The sequence below is a fragment of the Echeneis naucrates genome, chromosome 24 (genome assembly GCF_900963305.1).
Source record: "Echeneis naucrates chromosome 24, fEcheNa1.1, whole genome shotgun sequence".
In the NCBI taxonomy this organism is placed as follows: domain Eukaryota; kingdom Metazoa; phylum Chordata; class Actinopteri; order Carangiformes; family Echeneidae; genus Echeneis; species Echeneis naucrates.
Window position 1 is genome coordinate 14,948,197 of NC_042534.1, and position 26,347 is coordinate 14,974,543.

Consider the following 26,347-nt stretch of genomic DNA (forward strand, 5'->3'; position numbering starts at 1 on the left):
CTCTTTTACTTAGGTCTTAATATAACATGACAGAATCTCCAAAACATGTTAAATCAAAGACAGTGTATGTAGTTAAAACTGACAACTCACAGTAAGAACATCAGTATACGTCTTTAAATCTTTTGAGTAGAGAAGAGCTGCATGTTTTACATTCATTTGTGTCCAGAGTCCAAGTTTGGATGGAGTTGTTTTTTTTAAGTAAAGTAAACATAGTTGCACTCATGGCCTTCCTAGAACCTAACAGACTAGCTGTTTTCTAATCATTAAAGTAATCGTTTCTGTATTTTCCCACTGTTTTTTTCTTGCTTGTCTGTTCAGATTGTGTATTTAATTTATATGTGCAATATTATGTAAACAATTCAAATATGAATACTGTATATTCTTCTTTGTAATATTCTTATTAATCCCTTATCAAATTTAAGCATGTCGATCTTTGGATTAAGGGAACACGTTCTCAGAGTTTAGGTAGCAGCTGTATATAAAGTCAAAATATTTTGACAGCCTTTAGGATGGTTTAATATCTACACTTCATGTTGTATGTCCACAAGAAAACAATGACCCAAATTATATATAAAAACAAAAGGGAAAATTTTATCCCTTAAATGTCAAATTTCTGCAACACAAAGGTGTCACGTTTGCTGTGTTATCCAATTAATGATATGATTAATCAGACAACACTGGGCTATTAATCTTCAGTGTTCACTTTGACTCCTATATTACTTCTCAATGGAAACCACAGAAAATTATCCATCATAATCACTGTGTATGTCTATGTCCCATCTTGTTATGCATCCTCACATCCATAAGTAGCACGGGTAGAGTTACCAGTTCTTTGCCCTTCACCGCCAAAGCAGAGATCAACTTACAGTGTCTTGAGGATGACTTTGTTTCAGTGAGTGTCATTGGGATGGGAACTATTGAAAGGGAAGAGGCTTGGACAAAGACCTGCAATTCCCGCTAAGGAGTCCTGCATATGTAAAGAATGGAAGAAAAGTGATACTCTTCACAGTCTGACACACTTCTTACAGTCCTCAAGGGTCTCCAACAGAGCAACCAGTCTAAATTAAGGTAATGAACACAAGGTGTCACTGCAGTGCAGCATGTGAAATTGCTTTCCCTCAAGTCAACTAAAAATAACCCACTGGCAAGAGAGAGTGCTTTTTAAGAGGCTTAAGTAACAGGCCAGAAACAAAAGTTAACCCAGCTGTGTGTATTTACGAAGGCCAAAAAAGTGCCAGATCAAATAAGTGAACTCCCACACAGGCTAAACGGTGTGTAAAATCTGGCACGCTCCCTCTTTTTTAACAAAGGAAAAAAAAAAAAAAATCCAGTGACACTTTTGACTTAAACTGTGTAAAAGAAGGTATCTGTATTTTGAGGCACACATGGCAAAAACATATAAAACATATACAGTACCCGGTAAAGGTGAAGTGGTAATTCATAAAAAAAAAAAGAAGCCAAATATTTACATTCTTTCAAGGTAATACAATGCATAGAAATATATAAAAGATGCATTTCCACACTGAACACTGAGGATAAAAACATTTTAAAAATATGCATTGTGAAAAAACCCTGATATACTGATGTATTACTTCATCCATAACATAAATATAATGCAACATGGTGCCCAATCTGCTGTGTCATCTCTGCAGAAAATGTACAATTTTCCTTTAAAAATCCATACAAGAATATCTACAAACTTCTACAAATGCCATGCACATGTTTTCCTCTGAAGGCATTTTAATTACACTTCTAAAAGCAGGACGTGCGTATTTTCGTGAAAGAGGGGATTTGTAGCATCGAGACTTCAGTATGTGTAGCTTCATTATTTGTTATTGGTAGCTTAACATAAAAATTCCACCATAAGATGAACTAACAGTTACAGCTTTATAACTTTAACTGCTTGATCCTCCACCAACTTCAGATGGCCTTTATTAGGACACAGCAAAAAATATAACCATTTTTTCCTCTGGATTCTCCTCCCCTTGTGTTACTGGACATACTAAATGTCCTAAAATGGTCTTATTGTTTTGCTGTCATATGATTTATAAAATCCTGTGGTTTTTTCATTTGAGCTGTCAGTGACTTCATTTGTGAACTTCCCTCTAAAGAATAGTGGTTTGGACTCTGTTGCCCTAACCCCACCACCCCCTCCCACACAACCTCCGCCTACATCACTCTACAGTTTTTTCCAAGACAATTGGCATTCAGCATTATGTTTCTGAGAATTTGCTTGTGGTTAAAGTGAAACCGTGAGCAAAAAGAATCTACATTCGGAGCAGGAGAAGAATGAGTAATAACCCCTGAACATTTGATATGCTATGCGTGGATAACAAGCAAAAAACAAAAGAAAAACCCACTTCCTTGATGTTTTCTCATCCTACCAACATTCCCATCAGTGACACCAGGAAGACCTGGAGGCTATCTTGCTGTAATCAGTGGAGAATTCAAGTTCATAGCACAACACAAAATATGAAATTCTAAGATAAACCTGGGGAAGCTTTTCCTGAAGAAAAACCCCCAAAAAAACCAAAAAAACAAAAACAAAACCCAAACCTATCAAATAGCAAAAAACATAACTGCTCTGCAAAGATAGCTTTCCCTAAAACTGATGAGTCACTTCTTTCTTAGCAATAAAGTGAAGTATATAAAGTATTTTCCTCCTTGCTGAACGAGTCTGATTATTTCAGTCTCTCTGACCGCTGAGTCAATTGTCTCTTAAGAGTTCAGCAGACAAATTGAATGCTTGTGTGCTGACAGTTTCACCCAGACTGACAAATCCTAATGACAGCATATCCCATCAGACGGTCTCATACAGCAGCATCCCACTAAAGATGGTCAGAGGCTCAGAGGAGTAGGCCAGCTTGCCAGTGACAAGGTCGATACAGACAGTGTCCCCTGCCTCCATGGGCAGGATGATGTTGAAGACTGCAAGAGCTCCAGGAATCTGCTTTGCTTCTGCCATGGGTTTCTCCAAGCCTTCAGGCTGATACCCAGCAGAGTCTACTCGGGCCACGCCGGTGTTTGACTTGGACAACACTGCCTCAATCTTAATGTTTTTGTGGCCTGTCAGAATGCCACTGAAGAAGTATTTCCCGCTCACTGGAGCTGTGAAATAACCTGGAAAATGGAGACAAGTAACCAGGAAGATGTTAATGCTGTACATTTAGGGTTGAGCTCATACCCTATTGCAAAATGACTGCTCCAACTACATTACAATGCAGGTAGTTGAAGTCTGACTATAATGTTGAACTCTCAAGGTTATTTCAGATAAATACTGATAGGTCTGGTCTGCCTATTCATGAGTGGTTCTGTCACTTAGACAAATAACTAATCAATAAGAGTTTACCTCCTACATAGCTACATTCAGGAAAAATTGTGACAGAAATATGGTGACAAAAATTAAATTTAACATGTTGACTTCAAGAAATGGCAAGAAATCTTTGGAATCACGATATTTTCAGAAACACGAAGGTGCAACAAGATGTTATTGACCTTTACAAGAACCTATAGAATTCTGAGCTGCACTAAAACTAACCTGTTTTGGGATTGTAGGTGTTGTTTTCATTTACAAAGACCTCATTAAACACTATGGTTCCTGTGCCTCTCATTGGTCGAGTCAGCGCTGCAGAGAAAGAGAGGCGTGGCACATGGGCATCCGACCCTGCAGGACCTGATTGTGGAGCAGAGTAGGAGTCAGAGTACAATCCAGATCAAAGAGTAATGAGTGCTTTCATCTGCTGTTTAAAAAGAGCAACACATACCCTGTTCACCTCTGAGACCTGAGCAGAGAGATGAAAGATAAAAAACAGTGAGTTAATCATCTAACAACATAACATGGTTTATCGTGTTTTGTCTTTTCACGTTGTATCTACAGTCAATGTGGAGAAAAAACTTAAACATACAACTTATAAATCAGCCAGTGTTATTAAAATAAACAGTATAGTTTGCTGCCTTTACCTGGTGGTCCCACTGGCCCTTGCTCACCCTCTGTGCCTGGAGGTCCCATTCCACCTTGGGGTCCTTTAGGACCCTGGAGTCCACGCTCGCCTCTTTCTCCGCGCGGTCCTGGCAGACCAATTGGACCTGGAGGAACACAATGTTTGTTGAGACAGCACGAGAAATCTTTTTTACCAGGAATAGTTTCTATTAGCACATGCAAAAACATGTGGAGCAAGCCAAAGACGCTGAGACATTTAACCCGATGTGATTCAGGATGAGCTTTTCACCCTGATCCTTACTAAAGATCCTGTGTCAGACAGATTGCAGACTTTATGGGCTTTTAAGTAAACGCTTCTAAGAATGACAGACTGGATTCAGTCTATTTTCTCCTCACCCTAACCTTGCCTCCTTTTAAGTGGGTGCTATCTTTTCTCAGAAAGTCAAATCCCAAGCACCCATCCCCCTGACTTACCCCTGAAGTCCTGTTCCATGAAAATGTGGAACTCCTTGGTCAAGTCCACCACTGAGGAGTTCAGCCTGTGTATCTTGGTGTGGACATTCTCCAGCTGGACGTTCTGGATATTGTCGATAAGATCTCCCTGGGATGTTACTGTGATGTTGAGTCCATTAACGCAACTCCACAGCCCAGACACATGCCGGTTCAAGCCCTCCTTGATCCTCTCCAGGCTTTCTGAAAAAGAGTCAAACCGTCCACACACTCCCTCCAGCTTGGCTATTCTTCGGTCCAGCCCGTCGCTGGCCCGTTGGCACACCCCAACTTCTGTCATATAGTTGCTCCTTATTACTTGGATTTCTTTGCCCAGGCTGTCAAATTGACTCCTCGAGTCTTCAACATGCTCTGTCAACTCCTTCTGCAGGTTGTTCACCTTGTAGAGAATGTGGATACTTGTTAATTTGTGTGTTTTGGGGAGTTCTCTTTGACAAAGATCTACTTTAAATATACTTTCTTCCACTTTTGTTATCATTTACTTTCCTTTGACATCTTATACACACAAACCTATGTAAGCATATCATCTAGGCCATGTCAGCCATGAAGATTCAAATATTTGTAATATGCTTAAATATTTTGCTGACCATAACAACGATGTAAAAACATTGTTCCAAGATAACTATGAAGCATGATTGACATAATGTTGTTACAATGATGCATTAAAAAATGTGCCTTTCAATGTGTTTAGTTTAATATATATGTAACACCTGTGATGAGCGACTTAGCACCTCCATCATAACAGTAGTTTTATCTTTTCAGTCACATTCTGGGGGATGTTTTAAAGTTTATCATAATACAGTGGTTCCCAAACTGGGGGAAGGGAACCCCAAAGGATTAACAAGGAAAATCTGAGTGGCGACAAGTGTTTACTTGCTGAAGAAACATTGGGAGTCATGGTGTATTATTTCTATTATATATATTTTATATTATATATTTAGCAAATGTTTTAAAATTATTTAGCTTTTGGCTTTTAACCCCCATTAGCAGCAAGGCTTTGATCTAGCCTTAGATATTTTAACAACCACTCCGTTAAATTTCACCATGAAATTTAACGGAGAGATTCATGGTGCTCTGGGGACGAGCCCTAATCACTGTTGTGCCCCTCTTCTTTCTTGTTTCACTTGAATGTTGACCTCTTGGGCTTTGACTAAATTATCTCAACACTTACTGGGTAGATTGCTTTGAAATTTGGTCTACATGTTCATGTTCCCGTGAGGTTGAACAGTAATAACGTCAATAATCTCTTAACTTTCATCTATTACCATCACCAAGTCAGAATGTGCCAGTTTCATTGCAGTCGTCCTAATCTGTAGTTTAGCTCTAACTAGTAAATGTTAGCATGCTAACACCAACAATCAATAAGTAAGTATGAACATAACGTGGTGATGTTAAAACTGTAGCTGTTGACTCTTCCTGTAGATGTTAGGGTCTGATATCTATTCAAATTATACAACTGGAGAAAAGAACACGACTCTTGAAATGCTCCCAATTTACAGGGAAGTGTAAAAGGACATCAGTAAATTGCAATTCAGAGGGTCACAAAGCTGAGCTACAATAAACAAAGTGTCCAGTGTTTTATATTCATCCCTACAACATCTTACCTCAGAAACTATATCGTCTTTGTTGTTGGTCAGATCAGTCAGTCGGTTCCCGTGTGTCTGTATGGTCCTTCCCAGGCCCTTCAGAGTGTTATTAATGGAGTTAAATGTGTACATGACATCAGCCAGCTCTCCTTGGATAGATTTCAGATCCCCTCCTAATTTTCCATTGTGGACAGTGTGACCATCCAGGCGCGTCTTGAGATCATCAATGTTGGTTTTACATTGCCCAGTGCACTCTTCCACCTCCTCTCTGAGTCGCCCAACCTCTTCTTGAAGGTTGGAGCACACCTGAGAGCAGATGGACTCTCCTGAGTCAACTCTCCTCCGCAGATCCGTTAGCTCTGTTTGGCATCTGCTGATCCCACTGATGGTTTTGTTCGTAAGTGAACGCAAGTCCTCCTTCATAGTGCTGCAAATGGAGCAGTCCTCAAAGTTACGGCCCAACGTTTCAACTTCTGTGACAATCTGGTTGAAGTTCTCACCGTTTTTCCCAGTCACAGCTATTATCTTTTTCAGATCATCCGATAAGTTGAGCACTTTCTCACTCAGAGAGTCCCCTGAGACAGACAAATTATTTAACCTGGTGTTAAACTTTTGGATCTCCTCTTCATTGGTAACAACTCTCCACTGTAAGGTTTTCACTGTGTCATCAGTCTTTTGGCCTTTTCCATTGGGCCCACAGGTCTCATTGCACAGCTTCGTGGTCAGCGTTAGCCTCCTGTCCAAGAAAGTTGTAATGTTCTCCAGCTGACCTAAACGTCGACTATGGTCTTTCACCGTGTCTCCAAGAATGGACTCTTCCATCTCAATTTTTCCTATCTTGAAGGTGTGGTCATCCAGCCGACTGAGGACCATGTTGCGTAGCTGTGTGATGTCTCTCTGCACAGTGTCCTTCATGTTGTTTCCGGTATTCGTACACCTCTGCTCTGCCTTCCTCATAGTGTTATTCACCCTCTTCTCTAATTCTCTCAGTCGGCCGTTCAACCTGTCCTCTGTCACTCTTCCCTTCCCACCAACGGTCCCAGCAAGCTCCTTGTCCAGACGCCCTTTAATGACGTCACACTTGTCAGCTGTTGAGGCGACTCGGTCCTCAACATTGAGCAGTCTCCTCTCCAGCTCTGTGACACTTTTGCAGCAGGCCTGGGAGCGTTCAGTCTCTCTGCGTGAGATTTCAAGGCTCTGCCTCAAGTGCTGGTCCATAGAACTGATCAGCTTCTCCAGGGCCCTGATCCTTTCCCTGTCCTCCTCTTGTTGACGCTTCAAGTCCTCAACACCAGCCTTAAAGAAACAAGAATTACAAAATGTGATCGATTTGTTTTCTAATGTTGATAGCCTCAAGTATCAAAGGTTTTGGCGAAAATGGATTTTGCAAGGAATTTGATATTAATTCTGAAAGTGTATGCCAGTAAATCCACAGTGTGACTGAACCAGAAAAGCGTTTACTTCAGAGATTTGGATGCTTTATGCTACTCACTATTCTAGTCTCTAGCTGCTATCCTCAGGCAGAGATGAGGAGAGTGGTGAGATCACTGTTTCTGCACAGCTCCTTCTGGAGCCACAGAAAACTTAAAGAAGTACGGATCGACCATATTTGGGACAACTATCTCTTTCTCTCTAATATCATGATATAAATACTGAAATTCATTTTCCAACCAAATAGAGAATAAATGCTAATATGGTCGTATGCTTGTACCAACCGGTCAAGTTGCCGTTTCCATCTATGCCTGTCCAGACTCATTGTGTAGTTTCAGTGTAGTTACCCAAGATTAGTTTTGTCAGTTCAGTGTCCAACCCATTTTGAAGTTTGGTCACGATCTCCTCTTCCACAGTTACAGCAGTGAATATGGGGAAGAAGTGTTAAATTGATCTTGGTCCTCTTGGATATACAATATCATCACTTCGCCCTTTTATTCACACATTTGTATAACATTTAGTCATAATTGGTGTATGAATTTAGGCCAAAAAACAAGTTTTGTGAGGTCACAGTGATCTTGGCCTTTGACCACCACATTCCAGCTGCTTTGATCACAATCACAATAACTGGACAGACATGAGCTCAGTGACCTTAACCTTTGACCTTTGACCAAAATCTAATCAGTTCATTCTTGAGCTGAGGTGGACATCTTTGCCAGATGTACTAAAATTTCCTCCAGCTATTCTTCTATATTGCATCCACAAGAATGGTACAGATATGGTACTCATATAGACTTAACCTTCGACCACCAAAATCTTATCAGTTCATCTATGAGCCCAAATGAATGTTTTTGCCAAATTTGAGGAAACTCCCATATGGTTTTAGTGAGATATCCAGGGCCTCACAAGGGGACAGACAAATCAAAGACAGTATGCCTCCTGCCCTCGCTGTTGGTTATTGGGGTGTTGGTGTGTAAGTGTTAAAATGAACCTGAGTAGCTGTGATTTTTTTTGTCTCCATGGACCTATAAGTTCATTCAAACATACATGCAAAAAGCTATATTAATGAGGAAAAAATCATGTTTTAGGTTCAGCTCGAACCTGCCTGTTATTTTCATCAGCTGCCGGTTGGGTTTTTAACCATTTTGTTTTCCTTTCATTTTATTTCACTGCGTGATTATTGACTTTTCTTTTTTTTTTTTTTTGAAATGCTCTTTGGTTTTATTATTTGTTTGTGCAGTGATTCATGTGGGAGTTTGGTTTTATTTTATTACGGTCTGCATGTGGCCATTATTTTTTACTGCTGTAGACAGCAGAATTCACTGACTGAGCAGCACTGGGAAAAGAGCAGATGCATTAAAAGTGAACAGGAAAACAAACAGTTTAAAGTTTCATGTTTTTGCCTTGTCGATCAGACTTTTAAACATTGAAGTTCACCTGGCAGGAAGAGCAGGACAAAGACACTCGGCGCTCAAGCTCTGTAAGTATCTCCTCCTTCAGGGTGTTCATCTGGTTCGCCCCAGGTCCTCCTCCTCCTCTGGCCACTCCATCTAGTTCATTGCCCCCACCATTCACCAAATGGTTGTTGATGTTGAGCAAGGTCTGATCGTGGACCTAGCAACAACGTAATATTCATATACATTCAATCTATCCTTAGATTTCAAATTTACACATAAACATGCAGAAAAACAGATACCTGCGTCCTGTTATACAGGTGGTCCAGCTTGGTCTGGATGCTGTTGATGGTTTCTTTCATGTGTGGCTGAGCTGAATCAGCAGGGACAATTGCCCCATTTAGGCCAGGCCTATACAAAGGAAGAGATGAGATTTTCCCTTTACTTGGGTAAAACTAGTCATAAACAGAGACATTAGTTAAATACCTTGACTTCAAAGAGGTGGGTGAAAAATGTGGATATGTAATTTCTGCATGTCATGTATGGATGAAAAGCTCAGAAATTACTATTAATTTAGCTGAATCAGCTTTTAGTTAAGGTCACGGGATGCATCATCTGTTAGATACCTATATACGTCTTCCTAAAGTAATTACTAAATGTTAGTAAACAAGTGTTTCCTCTCTCCATAAACTGACCTGCTGCGATAAACATTACTAAACAAGAAAAGAAATACACTGTACGTCCTCCAGCACTCAGGGTTTTGCAGATTTGCACTTCATGAAATAAAACATTGTCCATATTATTGTAAAAATAACATCCACATACAGCCTCTGGTTTATGCCATGAATGGTGGTCTGCATGTTGTGGAGGTCTTTGGTCAGACCGCGGATCGTCTCCTCCAGCTGTTTAATCTTCTCAGAGTCACCTTGAGGCAAAGAAAATGAGCAGTCAGCATGAGAAAGTAAATGAATTGAATATAAATGAACATAGTGTGGAACCTTAAAAATGTTGGTAAGGCACAGCTTCTTGACATTAATGATGCGGGCTCCCGTGAACACAACATTTTCTGACAAACCATGACCACTTCTGTGTTTTCCTGGTTCTTTGTTCATTTGGGACAGATTACGTCATTTATTTCTCTGAACCAAGTGGGTGGATTGTCTGCTTATGTTGCTGGCACTGTCTGCCAAATCTGACAAAACCACACCCAAACAGTCCGGATGAGATAGATTATCTCACTTAGATATGTTTTTGAACATTAGAACTTTGATTTGCTCTGTGTGTTAAAGAGACATGCTTGATAGGTTTGTTTTAATGAAACTTTTTTTAACAGATGTCTTTTACAAGTGACTGCTTCAAGTGACTGTGTGAATCTGTTCATTCATTCATTTCTAAACTCTACAGGCTCAGAATACAGATGTGGGAAAAAAAACATCTTCTATATGTTTCCACTTTTAAGATCATTCCCAAAATAAACAAAGCACATCTGGTTGTTAATACATACAGTCTTCTTACCGTCCCTTTTGTCTCCTCTCTGCCCTCCTTCAGGATTGTAGCCCGTTTCTGTGACACGAGTTTGCCCTCCATCAGTTATCTGTGGCGCTTCCTGGCAGTCTTCCCCAGAGTAGCCATGGCAACACTTCCACTCCATTTCTGTCACCATCTTGTAAGCTACCTTATACCTTGGCCTCCTGTATGTTCGGTAGCTGAAGATGAAACAGGTGTGAGACTTTAGATGTACTAATGATGTGGACTGTTTTGGTTGGAGTTGATATTTCATGCCACGTTTTTTTAGCCATGATAGCAATGTCCCTTTATGGAGTGCTGTGAATTGGATACAGCAGCACAGAGCAGTGAGCATGGTTGTAGACTCATACTCTTTGTTTATATGGATATATATTATATATTTTTAGATGGGAGAAACTGATGTGTGCTAAACCTCAACATTATGAGAATTAAGATTTATAGTAGATTCGGATCCACGTCAAGGACGAATAGTAGTCCCAATACACTCACTGCACACTTGATGTCTAGAAATAGTTAAAAATCATCCAATGATGATAGATGAAATTAAGAGCGCTTTGTAAACTTTAAATATTATTCCTTTCCCCGCTTCCAAAAGACATCAACTCTATTCAGCCAATTCTAAATCTTAATATCTTGCTCCCAAATGATGCCCTTGAAAAGAAATGTTTCATTTGGCACACTGTAGTTTCATCAATTTGTCATCCAGCTTATACCACTGATGGGAGTCCTTGATACTGTAAGAATGCAATAAATAGACCAGCATTGGCCGGAAGTCACAATAAATATTTATGGCAGCGTCACAGCCACTTAACAAGCCCCGATGGTGAGAGTTCAGCAGGTTGCTCTTCTTCGTGCCAACCCACATACAGTGTAGGTATCACAGAGCTGTATCTATGCCATAGAAAAGATCTCATCTTCCAGCTCCCTGCTCTGGGAGCGTGAGAAAAAGGACTCCAATGTACTCTCAGAGGAAAAACAAAAACAGGGCTACGAGAGATGAAGGAGGCGGAGTTGGGTAGAGTAAGTAAAACAGTAAGAAAGCAGGAGAGACATAAAAAGGAAAGACAGACAGAGAAATAGAAATTACTTTTATGGGGTTGGGTACTAGACTGTGGTGCCTGGAACCCCTGTCGGCTTCATTCTTAGCATAGCACAGGTTTAAGCTGAGGTCCCTGCCAGGCATGGGGATCAGGCAGCCTGGCCAGGCTCAAGCAACATTGTGGAAACATCAAAGGAGATTTTTATAAATGCTGTCTTGCAATGTGAAGTCAACATCTGGAAAAAAGAAAAAATCTTTCAATCATATCTATAGCAAAGCTGATCTATTATTCATGACACTGGGTATTCCCAGGTATACACCAGACAAACCAGCTCAGTAGCACATGTTTGTTAAAGGTGAGTCTGCTGAGATTAAACAGCCAAATACTGAACTTTAAGTATGTGACATTCCAGTGTCACATAAAGCCCAACTCCAAAAAAAAAAAAACATTTTACTGAGCAGACCACTGAAATTCACCAGAAAATAAAAAGATTGAGATCAGTATCCTCAAAAAGGAAAGAGGGAGAGAAGATGCATGGATGAAGGCTACAAACATCTGAGGATTGAGGACAGGAAGTTGGTGGAGCAGAGCTGAATACAGAATAGATTCCAGCAGCAGAGAGAGTGTCTGAGAGGAGATGTGAGATCCTAAAGAATATAATAATGGATACTCACGCCACTCTAGGACACTGGCCCCAGGTACAGCGCTGGTAGTCTGGTTTGACGTACGTCTCCACCCCGTCCTCCATCACACAGCTAACAGTGCGTGTCACCACATAGGCACACCAGTTCCTATGAAATCGCACACCAAAACAGGAAAAGGAAATGCCAAGTGAATGACTGTGACTATGGACAGCAACTCATCCTCCATCGCACAGTTGACCGTGCATGTCGCCACATAAGCCCAACAATTCTTCTGAAATGACACACACAGGGAGAACTGGGAAAGGAAACAGGGAAAGGAAATGACAATGAATGACTGTGTGGTGACAGTCAGCAACTTTAGAGTCAGGCCTTGGCACGAACTTAGCAGCCTCCCATATACATGTGCACAATCAGTACACACTCAGCTGAAGTTCGTTGTTTCTGATTGGAAAAAAAGGAAAGATTTGGAAAAATAATAATCAGAAATCTGGTCACGAGCTGAATGCGAGGCCCCAGTGTGTTTTGAGATCAATATCACGAACCCTGGACTGATTATTATTCTGTACAACAGTCAAGAGAAATTGTCTGCTGGTGCAAATGTCAGATCAGTTCAGGATAACTGCATGATTTAAACAATGGCTCCCATTGTATGCCTCCACAAGTTGACCAAACCACAGAAAGACACACATACACACAAGCACACATTTCTTTCTTGTGTTTACACTATAAACCACAAAAGGTTACATTCATTCCACATTAATATGAAATTGATGATGACATTTCTTGCCTCTCCAATGTGTATAATTTCATGTTCATATCAAATTCTTTGAACTATTTGACAGGAAATCATATTAAGAGTGTACCTAGAACCGGTCACTGGGATAAAATTTTGTTCCACATTTTTGGAATGCACGAATTAGATTTTCCAATAGCGACACCAGGAGAAAGCTGTCAATGTCAAGTCTGTGTGTTTAAGTGTAGATTGTTATTATATTAAAGTGCTCACTCGCCCATACATTCATTAAAAGAGTTAGGTGAAAGAGAGCACTTTAATGCTAATGTAAAAAGTGCTATTAGTTCAGATTCAAGGTTAAGTTAGGGTTTAAATTGAATCATTTTCCTCACCAAAATTAATTGGAAAATAATGCCAGTAAAGGAAAGGCTGTCAAGAACCACTCCACATAGCAAATGTGTTCTCAATTCATACCCCGAAATCCAACCTAACGGGAGAAACACACACACTTATATATTCCCCTCAGTCTGCGTGCAGCTCAATTTGTCCTCATCTTTTGTCTCCATGAGCTCCCCTGACTCTCAGATAGCTTTCTGCTGATAGATTTAAGACGCAGGCGTCCTTCACCCGCTTTCTATCATCATTTTCATATTACCCAGAATCCCCATCCACTGCTATTTCCCTGGTGGTTATTATGTCAATTAGTGTCACTCTTACATTCATCTGAACAGAGCTGTGGGTTTAGGGATAGAACTTGGAGCGTACAAGGAGTTCCTTCATCTTAGTAAGTCAATCAGCAGTTTTCATCTGTCTGTCTTCATGCCTGTCATTCTGTCTCTGATTGTCTCTTTCTTTTTATCTGTCCGTCTTCATGTCTGACACTCTTTCTCTCTTGTTCTACATGTAACTCATTTAATTTTTCTGACTATGCTGGCCTCGTCTGTTTGGATCTTTTCCATTCTCGCCACACGCTTTCTGTCACTTCCACAGTTTCTTTCATATGATCCATCTCCACGTCTTGTTCATCTCTGCCTATCCCCCTCTGTCTCCTTTCCATGTCCCTCACTCTGTCTACATCTCCCCAGCACCCCAGAAGATCCTCCTCTTCATTCCAGAGCCAGTCTGACAAAGAGTTTATCATGTTACAATCCTCCCCAGCCCCACATGACCTGCTGCTCCTCTGGCTCCTGTACGTGGGAAAGTCAAAATCCCTGACTAGCTGTCACATTCTGCTGTAAAGGCCTTTTTTCACGGAACATTATACACACACACATACCGATTTCAACATATTTAATATAATAAATATATAATTGCATAACGTAATTGATGAGTGCACATTTGTGTTACCATATTATTTCATATCTTATGAATATAGGACCATATCACATTGCAGTCCCACATATCAGTTTTTACATTGGTTGCGTTGTGTACTGTCCTATTGGGTTGCTGGTGATTAAAGAGAATAACTAGGAAATAGGAAATAGTTTTCCAGAGAGACCATAGAAAACTGTGCTAACACGCTCTTTGAGCCAGTTATGCAATTGTCCCATCAGCCAGTGAAGACCATGAAAGACTCCTGTCAGCCAAGAAAGGATATGGGAGAATAGCAACCACAGTCTCACCAACTTTTAACTATTGAAGATGCAGCCTGGTCTGATGGATTTGGCTCACATATGGCGCCTGAAATAAGCATCAAACACATGAAACCATGGGTCGAACCTGCCTCAAGTCAGTCATCAGTCATGGTTTGAATGCCAACGCCAATCTGAGTGTTGTTGACCACATGCCACCGGGCCACAGTTTGATCATGTTCGAATAGCTACTTTCAGCAGATAATGATCCATGTCGCAAAGCGAAAATCTGGCTTCGGCAGCACAACAGTCAGTTCACTGGGGTTTTTAGTCACTTTGCAGATTGAAAATGAATTTTGAGCTACGCCTGTGTTCGAATCCAGATGAGCGCGAGTGGAGTCACTCAGTGTCCGTGCATCGTAACTTGCTGCGTATGTCCCCAGATTTGCGGTTCTTCATAATGATCCACCTCCAACTGCACCACACTGCTCTGCTTCTCTGCAGTTTGTTGTATAATATTTAACATGTCAGAGCCTTGAGCGCTATTGCCTCTACCAATATACATGAGATGACAGTCTTTCAGTTCATCACAGTGGTCCTTATTGGATTACGCCATGTAAGGGTTTCCATGGTTATCTTGTTCTGCGGTTTTGCTGTGTATGTTAGACTTAAGATCTTTTTAAAAACAGCATATCTAACATCTCCATCAGCAGCTAAACCACTGCAGCTATGAACAGTAACATCTTATATCAGACAGCAGTGATATATCCAAACAGCTTTTCCCCCTGTAGTCCCACACCATTGTTTTTGTCATCATGATTCAGTGAAGCAGCTCTGTCAATTTGTTATCCTGACTCACTCACGCTCAGGGCCACCGACAGCAGATAAAGAATAAATTTGGCAACATTCACACCCTATCTGCTCTGATGGAGACCAGGCACTGTGGCTTATATAAATAAACCTAACCATCTAGCTTTTTCTCACTACGGACCAGACACAGATGTGGATTCACACACGCAAACGCATGCATGTACATACAAACACAAACTCCCATAACTCCTCTGTGGCTTGCACACATCCACTCTTATAGTTTTGTACCTACCGCCCCTGCTGCCAGCTAATTTTCCATCCCTCCAACACTGGCTTTTTTCAGTGAAATTCATAAGAGGCACCCTTATGTTAGTAGGAGGATGACTAAGTGTGAGCGTAGCACTAAATGATTCTGCCTGTGGGTGTGTGTATGTGAGAGCTTGTGCCTAGATGTATGCCCACCACGAAGAAAAAAAGGGCAGTGAGTTTGTTTTTGCATATCCAGTATGTGTTCCTATATGGACATTTTCTATTGTTTCAACAGAACAATTCAACTCCAAACCCCTCTGCCTTTTCTCTCTCTCTCTTTCTTGCTCTCTCACTCTCTAATCAGCGTGAAGTGAAGCATTCCAAACAGTAATCCAATAAAAAGTCCCATTAATCCAAACTCTGCAACAAAATCGCTCAGATCAAAGTCCACTAACAAGACTTGGCATCTTTTCCATAAGTGTAAAATGCAATTACAAGGTGCACACACATAGTTCTAAACACATACACACAAACATAAAAGCATGCACTAACCCTCCCACATAGGCAGACAAGGACGCTCCCACAGGCACTGAGACGTGCGCAACCGTCCCAACACATGCTTGTTTTTCCACTTCTATTAGAGAATACACCTTCATGCCAGGTAAACATTCAATTGCAGTCTAGAATTTTGGCTATTTGACATGATGTGTAGCGTGTGTCCCTTGCATATTCAGCTGCTAATCTTCCAGTTTCCTTTACATCATCAGCATCTCAGGGTACGGCTGCACATAAATAGCAGAGTTCCTGCCCATGTTGCTGAATTTTCACAACTACAATATGCATTTGTCTATCAGAAAGCAGCAGATTGAGAGGGATATGTAAAACGAGAGCGTACAAGCTATTTTAAATATAAACTCCCAAGCTGTTTCAGCCTTCAAAACTCAATGGCTTCCAGTGTGACATAGTGTGAAATATTTTGCAGCCACAAATTGGTGAAATCTACAAAATGTTTTCCTAAATTGTGGGGAAACTGTCAAATATTTCAAGATAATTTTAGGGAAATGGTTAGCTTAATTTGGGACTGTCACTTGTATTCTTTCGAAATGGCTGTGTACCCCTCAGTGGAGGAAAAGTTAACCAGATTTGGTTCATCGGCAAATGGTTTTGGTTAGTATTTATAGCTTTTATTTTATAACACCAAAACATGCTACTAGTATTTCTATTGTGCGTGTTTTCTAATACCATCTTTCCGTTTTACAAGTGGATTGACCTCAAAGATGAAGTCTAACTAGTTGGTCTGGCAAATCCACATCTAGTTATTGTCCTCCTGATAATGAAGTGCAGCTGGGGATGAGTAATGTCTATGAAATAATGTGCAAGACATTTAGACTGTTTCCATTTGGTGGAAATGTCTGATTGGGCAATGTTTGATTGGAGCATTGTGGCCATAAAGGGAAATAATTGCATTTCAGTAAACACTGTGATCACTCAATAGTTGCTACTTTTGTCAGCCTGTGAACTGAGCAGGTGATGTGCGGTCTTTTAGAACTTTTAGCTGGAAAACTAAGACTGAGCTGTCTGATATCACAACAATCATTTGATCGGGAGAGGCCCAACATTAGTGTAAAATCAGGACCTTAAAATGAAAACATTGATGACTTTATACATTAACATTAATAGAAGGATGACAGCAGAGTGGAATCGTGGTTGGGGGTTAATAGTGCCTGTGTGGGTTTCCTCCCACCATCCAAAGACATTCATGTTTAGGTTAACTGGTGACTCTAAATTGTCTGCCATACATCTTTGTGCTGGCCATTTAGCAGACTTGCGCCCTGTCCAGGGTGTACCCTGCCCTCGCCCACAGCTTTGGCTGGGATATACTCCAGCAACCCCCATGATCCTTATGGATAAGTGGTAGAAAATAAGCAAGAGAGTGTTAACAGGAACCTGGAGTACTAAAATACAAACTCACTGACTCACAGTGTCACAGTAGCCACGAATCCCCACATTTCCTCAGTGCACTGCTAATGAACTGCACAGTCTTAATCAGTGGGATCATTAGTGAAGCGGCTCCTTTGTGCATTGTTAATTTGAAATTATTGATTGTAGCAACTTCAAGGAGAAAGAAACAGGAAAACTGAAGAAACATCAACTAATCTAAAACAAGTAACCAGAAATTGTCATTACCCTGAGAGATTCATAAACAAGATCAGGGAACAAGCCCGGATACACCTGGATGCATATCATACGCATACAACATACATACACAGACAAATACAACCAACATCTTCATTGTGAGACTACCATCTTATTTTATTTACAAAGCTATAACACAGCACGAACGGAAGCCTTGCACCTGTCTCAGCATTTCTTTATCCCCCTGTAAATTTCACATCCTTATAAAACAGCAAACAGACCATGCAGGACGTCAAAGCCTGGCATCTCACCCCACACATCTCTCCCCAGGAGGATTGTGGGTAAAGGTGGAATATTCAGTGACATAAATAGCAGAGTGGGAGGAAGGGCCAATGAAAGAAGAAGAAAAAGAAGCTGAGGTTTAATACCTAAACAAAGAAATCACTTTGTGACGCCTATTGTTTGCCGGATCTTTCGTTTAGCTTCAAGGGAACGCGCTGACAGCAACCTGAATGAGTGGGTGAAAAGGGGAGACTTTCTGTGTTTGAACTGTGACCCAGAGGTCAAGCACCCCTCCAATGTCCTTGTAAAGGTATCCCGCTGTACACACACCAAAACGCTCACAGACTGTCACGGACAACAACACGCACACACGAGTGCACTCACTCATGCTTGATTGATCGCAATGGTGACAGAGAACGACAAACGCACACATTCTTCCAGTCAGCCTGTTCTCTCTTAAAACAGGTTTTTAGTCGCACTCACACGCACATTTTTACCTTTGGATCTGATCCAACATCAAGGAACAATGTGACTGTGTAAACCTCACTCTGATTGTTTAGCCTGGCAGTCACGAAGATATACAGAGGACGACCATGATACTGCCATTTGCTTTAACATTATTGCTCAGATACGTCTATGCTTTCGGGTGTGCAGGGGGGTTTTGTGGCCCACTTCAAGTCAAGCCATTTATGGAGAAAAGTGCAAAGCCTTCACATCTCAGTTGCCCAAAATAGTGGAAAGAGCTGCTCCAAAGCACAAAATAGTTGCTTCTTTGACTCGAAGATTTATAATTTCATTTATTCGTGTCTACCAAGACGGGATGTGTTACTGTTTTCTCAAGTGTTCTCCACTGCTATGCATGCTGGGAGCTACGGTAATTAGGTCACAATGGCTGTGACTGGAAAGAATCCCTTTTCCCACATTTGAATTAACATATGTAAGGTGATTTGTTTACTGGCCCAATTAACAGGAAGCATAAAATCACACAGGAATTTGAAAACTTTCCAAAGGTTGGTCAAGAACAGGAGTGTCAGTTTGGTGTCACTATGGCGACCAGGATTCTTCATTCCATAAGGGTGCATTGTGGAAAATGCACACTTATCTAAAAGTAGCTGGGTGCCAATTCAGGCTTCTTCTTCGTGGCAAACAAATGTGCCCTCCTTTTCCTGGGCAACCAAAGATTCAACTGGAAGGTCCAATTAAGAATCAAGCAGGTGGATCCTTCATGGCCTTTCCCATCCCTAAAACCACTGTGCAGCAGTAATAAAAACAATATGGCAGCAAATGTAAGTGTTGGGTTTAAGCCCAGTTCACAGTGGTAACGGTGGTAACTCAACCTGTAATACCAAGCACCTTACAATCTAAACTTTTTGTAAAAAAGGTGTGATGCAATGCTAAAATCCTGTGACAGGTTGACAGGTTGGAACAACCACATATTTGTAGACACCATAGCTTTAAGGATACGGCCCCTAAATTTCGAAACAGCTATTGATCCAAAGTTGCTCACAGTGACAATGCCAACATGAAGATGTTTTACCAGTGTTACCATTGACCACATTGACCTCATCAAAAACTAAATAATTAGAAGAAGCAAAACTAAATCTCAACAGTCCACTTCACGGTGGTCCTGCTAGAAAAACAAAAAGAAGCAAATCCCCCCAAAAAAAACAGAGCTGAGCTGAGATCAGACTCATTGGTCTGAGCTACAGATAGAGAGTCTGTCACAGACTGTGCTTAGGCGTGAGCTGCATTAGTTTAACTTTAGCTTAGAATGTATAAAATGTAAAAGGAAATAAAGATAAAAGAATCACAGGCTTATAATGGGCAATTGTAAATGTAATATTCAATCTGTGTGTGTTTAGGTAATGGTTAGATGTAACTATTTGTCCTGTAAAGAAAATGATGCCAAATTGAAAGCTTTGCAATTTACCAACATCAGATGTTTGCATGCAAGCAAAATTCTCAGTAACCACAACAGAAGCCCGTTCAACCACACCGTTCTCCTCGTGTTGCACTGGGGCACTTGGAAAGTTTTGGAGCAATTATTAGAGGAGCTAAATTACTGACAATTATTCTCTCTCTCTGAGTCCAAACTGACTTTATTTCAATTTGATTGCAATCCTAGTCCTGAGATACACTGTTGCTATTAGGGTATAAGAGTTAATGAGGTTTGATGTCTGATTATTTGGTGAAGGTCTTTGACAGTTCAATAATCCCTTTGAACCACAGAAGGTGGGTTGCGCACCTTAGTCTGATGTGTTAACTGCTGATTATAGTCGCCTTTTTTGATCGATTTCATCTTATTATTCTTCACTGTTGGTGCCAAGTGGCAGCAGTACAACGGCTTTGTTTTTCAATTCTACATTTCTGGAAGCAAAAATTATTATGATGAACGTCTCGATCACCCAAAGGAGTAAGAAATACACACCAGTAACAGCAACACAAGGCAGGGATGCAGTTACAGCTTCTTCAGCTTTCGCACTAATGGATGCGTTACAGGGCCTAAATATATTTACTTTATCTGGCCAAAAGTATGTAGACACTGACATAGAATGTGCAATATTTGTGTGCTGACTTTCTTATTCTGACGCAACGGCCATTAATCTGCTGCTCTAATAGCCTCCACCCTCACGAGAAAGCTTTCCACAGTGCGGCTGGTGGGATTTGCTGCCAATACACAGGGGCATTATGGAGGCAGAGCACAGACCTGAACTGAGGTCATATCACCCACCACGGTCCTGTTTGGGTAACTTTTAGAGTTTTTGAATTATATAAACTGACAGGGGCAGCACAGCCGCATAGTGGTTCACATTGTTGCCGCCCACCAAAAAGGAGGTTGTGGGTTCGGTTCCCGGGCCTGGGGCCTTGATGTTTGCATATTCTGCAAGTGCCTGTGTGGGTTTCCACCGGATATTCCGGTTTCCTCCCACCATCCAAAGACATCATGTTTGGGTTAATTGGTGACTGTAAACTGTCTGTAGGTCTGAGTGTGAGTGGTTGTTGGTCTCTGTCTGTCTCTGTGTGTTGGCCCTGTGACGGACTGGCGACCTGTCCAGGGTGACCCCGCCCCTCACCCACTGTGAGCTGGGATTGGCTCCAGCACCCCCTGCAACCTGGCAACGGATAAGCGGTAGAAGATGAATGAATGAATAAACTCACATAAAATCTCCATGAAGTTGAAGTTGGGGTTAAAAAAATGAAACTTTGAATGTGAGAACAAACATATTACATTACGCCTGACAAAAAAGAACTTCTGTTAAAGTCAATACAAGGCAGGACTCATTCCTGTGTTTCTGGTCAGAGAATGAATATGGAGTCCTGCACCATCTTTGACTTTTCATGACTTGTATAGTTTTTAAAAGACGAGCCCCATATCGCTTTTGAATAAATGATGTTGCCTGTGGAGCTCCATTACAAACTGCTCAAGAAGATTTTCTACCATCTGGTGGGTTTTTTTATTTTTTTTATTTTCCACATTCTTTCAGTAACAAATGTTATGATCTGTGTCTTAACGGTTCCAGCAGATATTCATGCAGGACCATTACATGAAAAATGCAATCAAGACTGGCCTGGTATTGACTTTGGGAGCAAGTTGAGTTCTGAGAAAACCTTTGAAAACTGGCTTCGAGCACAAAAGGGCACTGTCCCACTGAAACATGGAAAGGAAGCTCACTATTATATATGATTATATGCTGTAGACTGTAATAGTTCAGATCATGAAAAAAACATATGTAGGTCGTCCACATACCTTTACTCACAGTCCTGAGCTAAAAGGCCCAGACTATAAAGTTTAACCATTTATTTTTTGACTGATATGTACTCAGTTCATGTCAATACAGCATCTGCCCCTCCCGAGGCCACTGAACAAGGGTACCATGTGTCGGTCTACCTTTATTGCCCCTGCAGAGAGTATTCAATCTCACTCGGCAGAAGGGATTAATCAGGTATGGATGACAATGATGGCGATGCTCCGTATCTGCTCCTTGCTTCCCTCCAGTGGTGATCTGATGCTAAACTGTTCAAGGGCCACATCAAATCATCACCCCACCTGCATCCACATGGACACATCAGCACGGTGCTCCTTCTCTCCTCCCTCTGCCTCTGTGTGGAGCAGAGGATGATGTTTTGGCAGGAGATGTGTCAGATAGCTCTGGGCCCTCCTGAAACCCCACCACCCCCGCCCCCTTTCCACACAAGACCCCTGCTGGATGTCTTCAGTTCATTCAACAACCTTTACCACTTATGGAATACTTCACACATCTGTCAAAACAGATCAATTGAGTTCAAACAGATGTCAAAGGGGCAAACCACATAGCAGCGGGCCAGCGCATTCTTCGCCCTGTTGCGTCACTTTGAGTGTGTGTGTGGTTTGCATGTGTGTCTGTGCCACAGACCAGCCATGCTGACTCCTTCATAGCTTACTGCTTTCAGCAGAAACGAGGCTTTTAAGGGCCCAGGCCCTCTTCTCTTCACTTCTCCCTTGTTGGGTCACTGCTCCCAGTCTTTACTCAGTCTTTCATCCTCTCTTGTTTCCTCTGCTCAGGCTCTTTCTTCTCGACAGATCGCCTGTTTCTTTTCCTCTCTCTCTCTTTTTTTTTTTTTTTTTTGCCTTTCCAGTTTCCTCTACTTTTTTCTTCCTTTTTCGTCCTATCTTCACTTCACTTATCTTGCTTTCTTTCAACCAGATACTTTATCTACTTCCCTCTCTTCATCTATCCCTCACTTGACTTCTTATCACTCATTTCCGCTTCATCAATCAAAATTTTCCCCTACTTTTCTGTCTGTCCTTTCTGACTGCCTCCCACTGCTTCATTCACTGTAGCCAACAGTTCAGCTTCAACATCCAGCGACAGAGAGGCCAACCATCCATATCTCATCACTCGGGCAACCACAGCAGTGGCGGTAGCGGCAGCAGACTGTGCTGTGATGTGGACACGGACTTAATCGAAGCTCATATTGCAGGGAGCTCAACTCCCAGAAGTCTGCCCTGCCTTGCAAACACACATGTTAACTACAAACACATGCAGGCTGACACACACCATATGAGGGAGCCCTGTCATTCAGTCACTCATTCTGTTGTGATCCCGTATGCTCATTCAAATGCACACACACACACTTCTGTCCAGAGAGGTGAAGGGGTCATCCACTCACAGGCCCCTCAGGCAGAAACTCAATTACATGCTAATAACACACTATGTGGCTGCAACAGCATGATAAAAACATACATGTGTTGGCTCACTTACAATACTAACAGCTTTATGAGTGGAGACTCCAGCAGCCATCACTTGATTTATAAGTTACTATTAATCAACGCTTGGTGAGATGTAAATGGTTTTCTCACTGTCCCACAAAGGAGTGTAAGATGGCAGTAAATCTGAATAACTCAAGTGGAAACTTCAAAATGAAATTTAGTGGGAAAAGCTGACTCTTTATACAGTAACGATCTTCTGAATAAGTGATGTCCAAACAAAGTTCACTTTCCCTAAAAGCGGTAAAACAGCAGCCCATTCACCGCTGGTTGACTGCAAGAAGCTTTTTGCCAGAATGATAAATTTCCCTCTGACAAGGCTGACGCTGGGGGGCACTGCTAGAGATTCTGGGTTCCATGAAAATTTTACACTTGAGGCCCTAAAACAGTAAATACCTATAAGCCCTGTAAGTCCTGTCCAGCTCTGGGCCCCCTGAATTATCCCAGCCGCCTTCAGGGAGGGCCCCTACTGAGGAACAGATCCACTCACAAATAAGATATTTCCTCTCAAAATATGGAACACAATGTTTACTTCAAAGAAGATGTTTTGGCAAAAATAAAGAAGGACATTCATGAGGCAAATATTATTAGAATCTTTCCCATTCCACAGCTCAGAAAACGACTTTTATCATTCTTAAATTGAGAATGGAATGAAATTTGTAATGTAAAGCAAGTCATGTCTGAAAACAACAATCATTTATTAAAAAGCCAATCTTTCATTACTTCATTACATCTTTTTTATATACAGTATATTATTTATTTAGGTTATAAACTATCAGAAAATAACCACGTCAATTCAAACTTTTTTTTCCTTCACGGTCCAAAACAGATCATAATAATAATATAAAGAATAAACAATTAAGGACAGAGACAGAATAAACAAAACGTTTCATGTCAGAAGTTGGCAGCAGCAGATCAGCGAGGACTCCAAATCAAACTTTTTCCAGTTAAAACAGCAACCAGCCCAACAGACCAGTCTAACACTGTATCTGTCCTACCTGTGTCTGCTCGCCGCTCTCTGGCCGCTCTGAATACTGGTCTCCGCAAATCCCAGACCCGAACAGACCCGGGTCAGCACGAAGGCGAGCAGGTAAAATAAGGTCTCCATCATCAAGCTCTGCGAGAATGAAAGAGAGAAGACAAACAGAGCCGCAGCCTGTGCCAGAAACGTCCGTCCCGCCTGCGCGTCCTCAGTGACGTGCGGTCGGTGCGTGATGATGGACGGCCATGACTTCACAGCAGCACGCAGTCCCGCAAACCCCGCACCGTCCAGTCAAGTGCATTTCAGCTGAACGACTGCTGCTGTGGAGCCGAGCAACAGGAAGAAAGTTTCCTGTCAGCAGTCCAGGAGCAGTCATGCCAGCTCAGGGTCTCTCTCTCTCTCTCTCTCTCTCTCTTTGCGGATGGTCCCCTCCCTCTACCATCTCTCTCTAAAACTCAACCAATTTTACTTCATTTTCACCTGAAGCTGCTTCACTCACACTGCAAGACATTTCTGACCCCAAAAAGCTCTCAAATTATGTACAAATGAATCATGTTTAAGAAAAAAAAATTAAAGAGAGAAAAAAGAATATATGCATGCTTCATTGTAAATCCATCCATATATCTATAAGGTATGACTAAGTAACCATTGCTAAAAAGCATCCACTTGCTTCAAAAAGCCATTAAACGATGCATTGAACTGTCTTTCATTTACCAACGTTCTTAATTGGGATATTTTGAAGGAGCTGCTTGTATTTTCTGCTATTTCTGCATAGCTAACTTTGGTGTTAACAGCTGTTAACCGATCAGTTTAGCAGAAACCAACTGTTGTGGCTATCCATCTGTTGGATCCTTTGTGGCCCAGCCTATCCCAAGATTCACTGTGCACTTCTGATTATACTTCTAAATGTAAATACTATTATGTTACTACTATGTTTGTCTTTATGTAGTCTGTCGGTCACATCGTGCCAAAGCCTTAATTCATTCATGGGACCATCATGTTTTTCTGAAGACTTACAACTAGATACGGTGACCAGAAACTCATTGCAGATCAAATGACAAGTAGGGTCATTTTCCCATCGACTTCAATTCGATGTGACTTCTTTTCACAACCAGTAGAGTCACCCCCTGATGGCCATTGGATAGAATGCAGGGAAAGTGTTTTCAGCATCCTGAGCACAGTCTACATCACTTTCATTTACAGCCTGTGGGTGCGTTTAACAGCTTATGGTGCAACTGTTCCATAGTTTGTTTGTTTTTTTTTTTAACAAAAGTTACATGTTGTCAAGGTCAAGGAGCCACTACCTGTTCACCAGCACAGTATGAGCCTCTGTTCAGTGGCAAAACATCATCGTTAACCCCACTGAGATAATTTGTTGTGTAACAACAGTGATATTGCTGCATTCAACCTTTCATTTGTGTTTACTTGTGATGAGGAATTCCGTAATAAGATTGTTTCCCATTTGCGATCGTTGTTAGCTAAGCAAAGGACAAAGCTAATATATTCTGAGGTTCAGAAGTCGAACAGCATCATTACATGGAGTAACAGGAATGGATGACATCTACCAACCTGCCTCAGGGCAGAAACACACACGTGCACTCTACACACACTCAGCACCTCGTAGCAGATCCATATCTGCTGGTTGAAGGGGCCCTTGTCGAGGTGTGATTGATGCTGTTGTACTGTCGGAGCTGACACGGAGTTTGACTCCATGCCATGATTTGCACTGCACTTCATTTCCCCTTCTACCTCTTTCCCGTCATTATCTGTGTCCAAATTTAGCAAACATGACAAAAAGTTAAAAATAGGCTCCTGCAATCTCAGCAGTTCAGTCAGAGATACTGTACTGGAATGAATGTCGGTTTCAATTTCACATAATTACGGATAATTGTCAGCGGATGAGACAAAGTATAACAAACCACATTTCAGCATATTTCCTGAACATCCATGAGACAATGGTTTCTAGGGCTCTAACAGTCACAAAGAGAGAAGCTGTCTTTTTTTCTCATAATCGACTTTCGTGAGAACTTTTAGAGGAGGCTACTTACTGCCAGACTTCTTTTGCTCTCCAAGTATCTTTTTTTTTTTTTTAACTCATTGAAAGCTGTGCACCTCTTCCACTGTTGCCACAGAAGAATGCCCAACTCTGCAATCCTCCCATCAGCCCACTAATGAGATCAGCCCTCCCAGCTGCTCTGTCACAGACTGTGTGACTCCCTACTGAGAGTGTAGCCAGGCATGCTGAGGAGGATGAGTCAGTAGTG

At 41.4% G+C, this 26,347-nt stretch overlaps 1 protein-coding gene across 1 annotated transcript; it reads right to left on the reverse strand.

Moving 5' to 3' along the window:
- Positions 1–1,350: 1,350 nt before the first annotated feature.
- On the reverse strand, positions 1,351–24,421 carry emilin1a (elastin microfibril interfacer 1a). The gene is made up of 12 exons (XM_029496937.1): positions 24,100–24,421; positions 12,103–12,219; positions 10,377–10,567; positions 9,687–9,786; positions 9,164–9,272; positions 8,905–9,081; positions 6,055–7,332; positions 4,415–4,829; positions 3,961–4,086; positions 3,765–3,782; positions 3,539–3,673; positions 1,351–3,120 (listed from the first exon to the last, which is right to left on the reverse strand). Exons 1-12 carry the CDS (start codon positions 24,210–24,212, stop codon positions 2,801–2,803), a joined length of 3,099 nt encoding a protein of 1,032 aa, XP_029352797.1. The 5' UTR covers positions 24,213–24,421; the 3' UTR covers positions 1,351–2,800.
- Between the last annotated feature and the right edge of the window lie 1,926 nt (positions 24,422–26,347).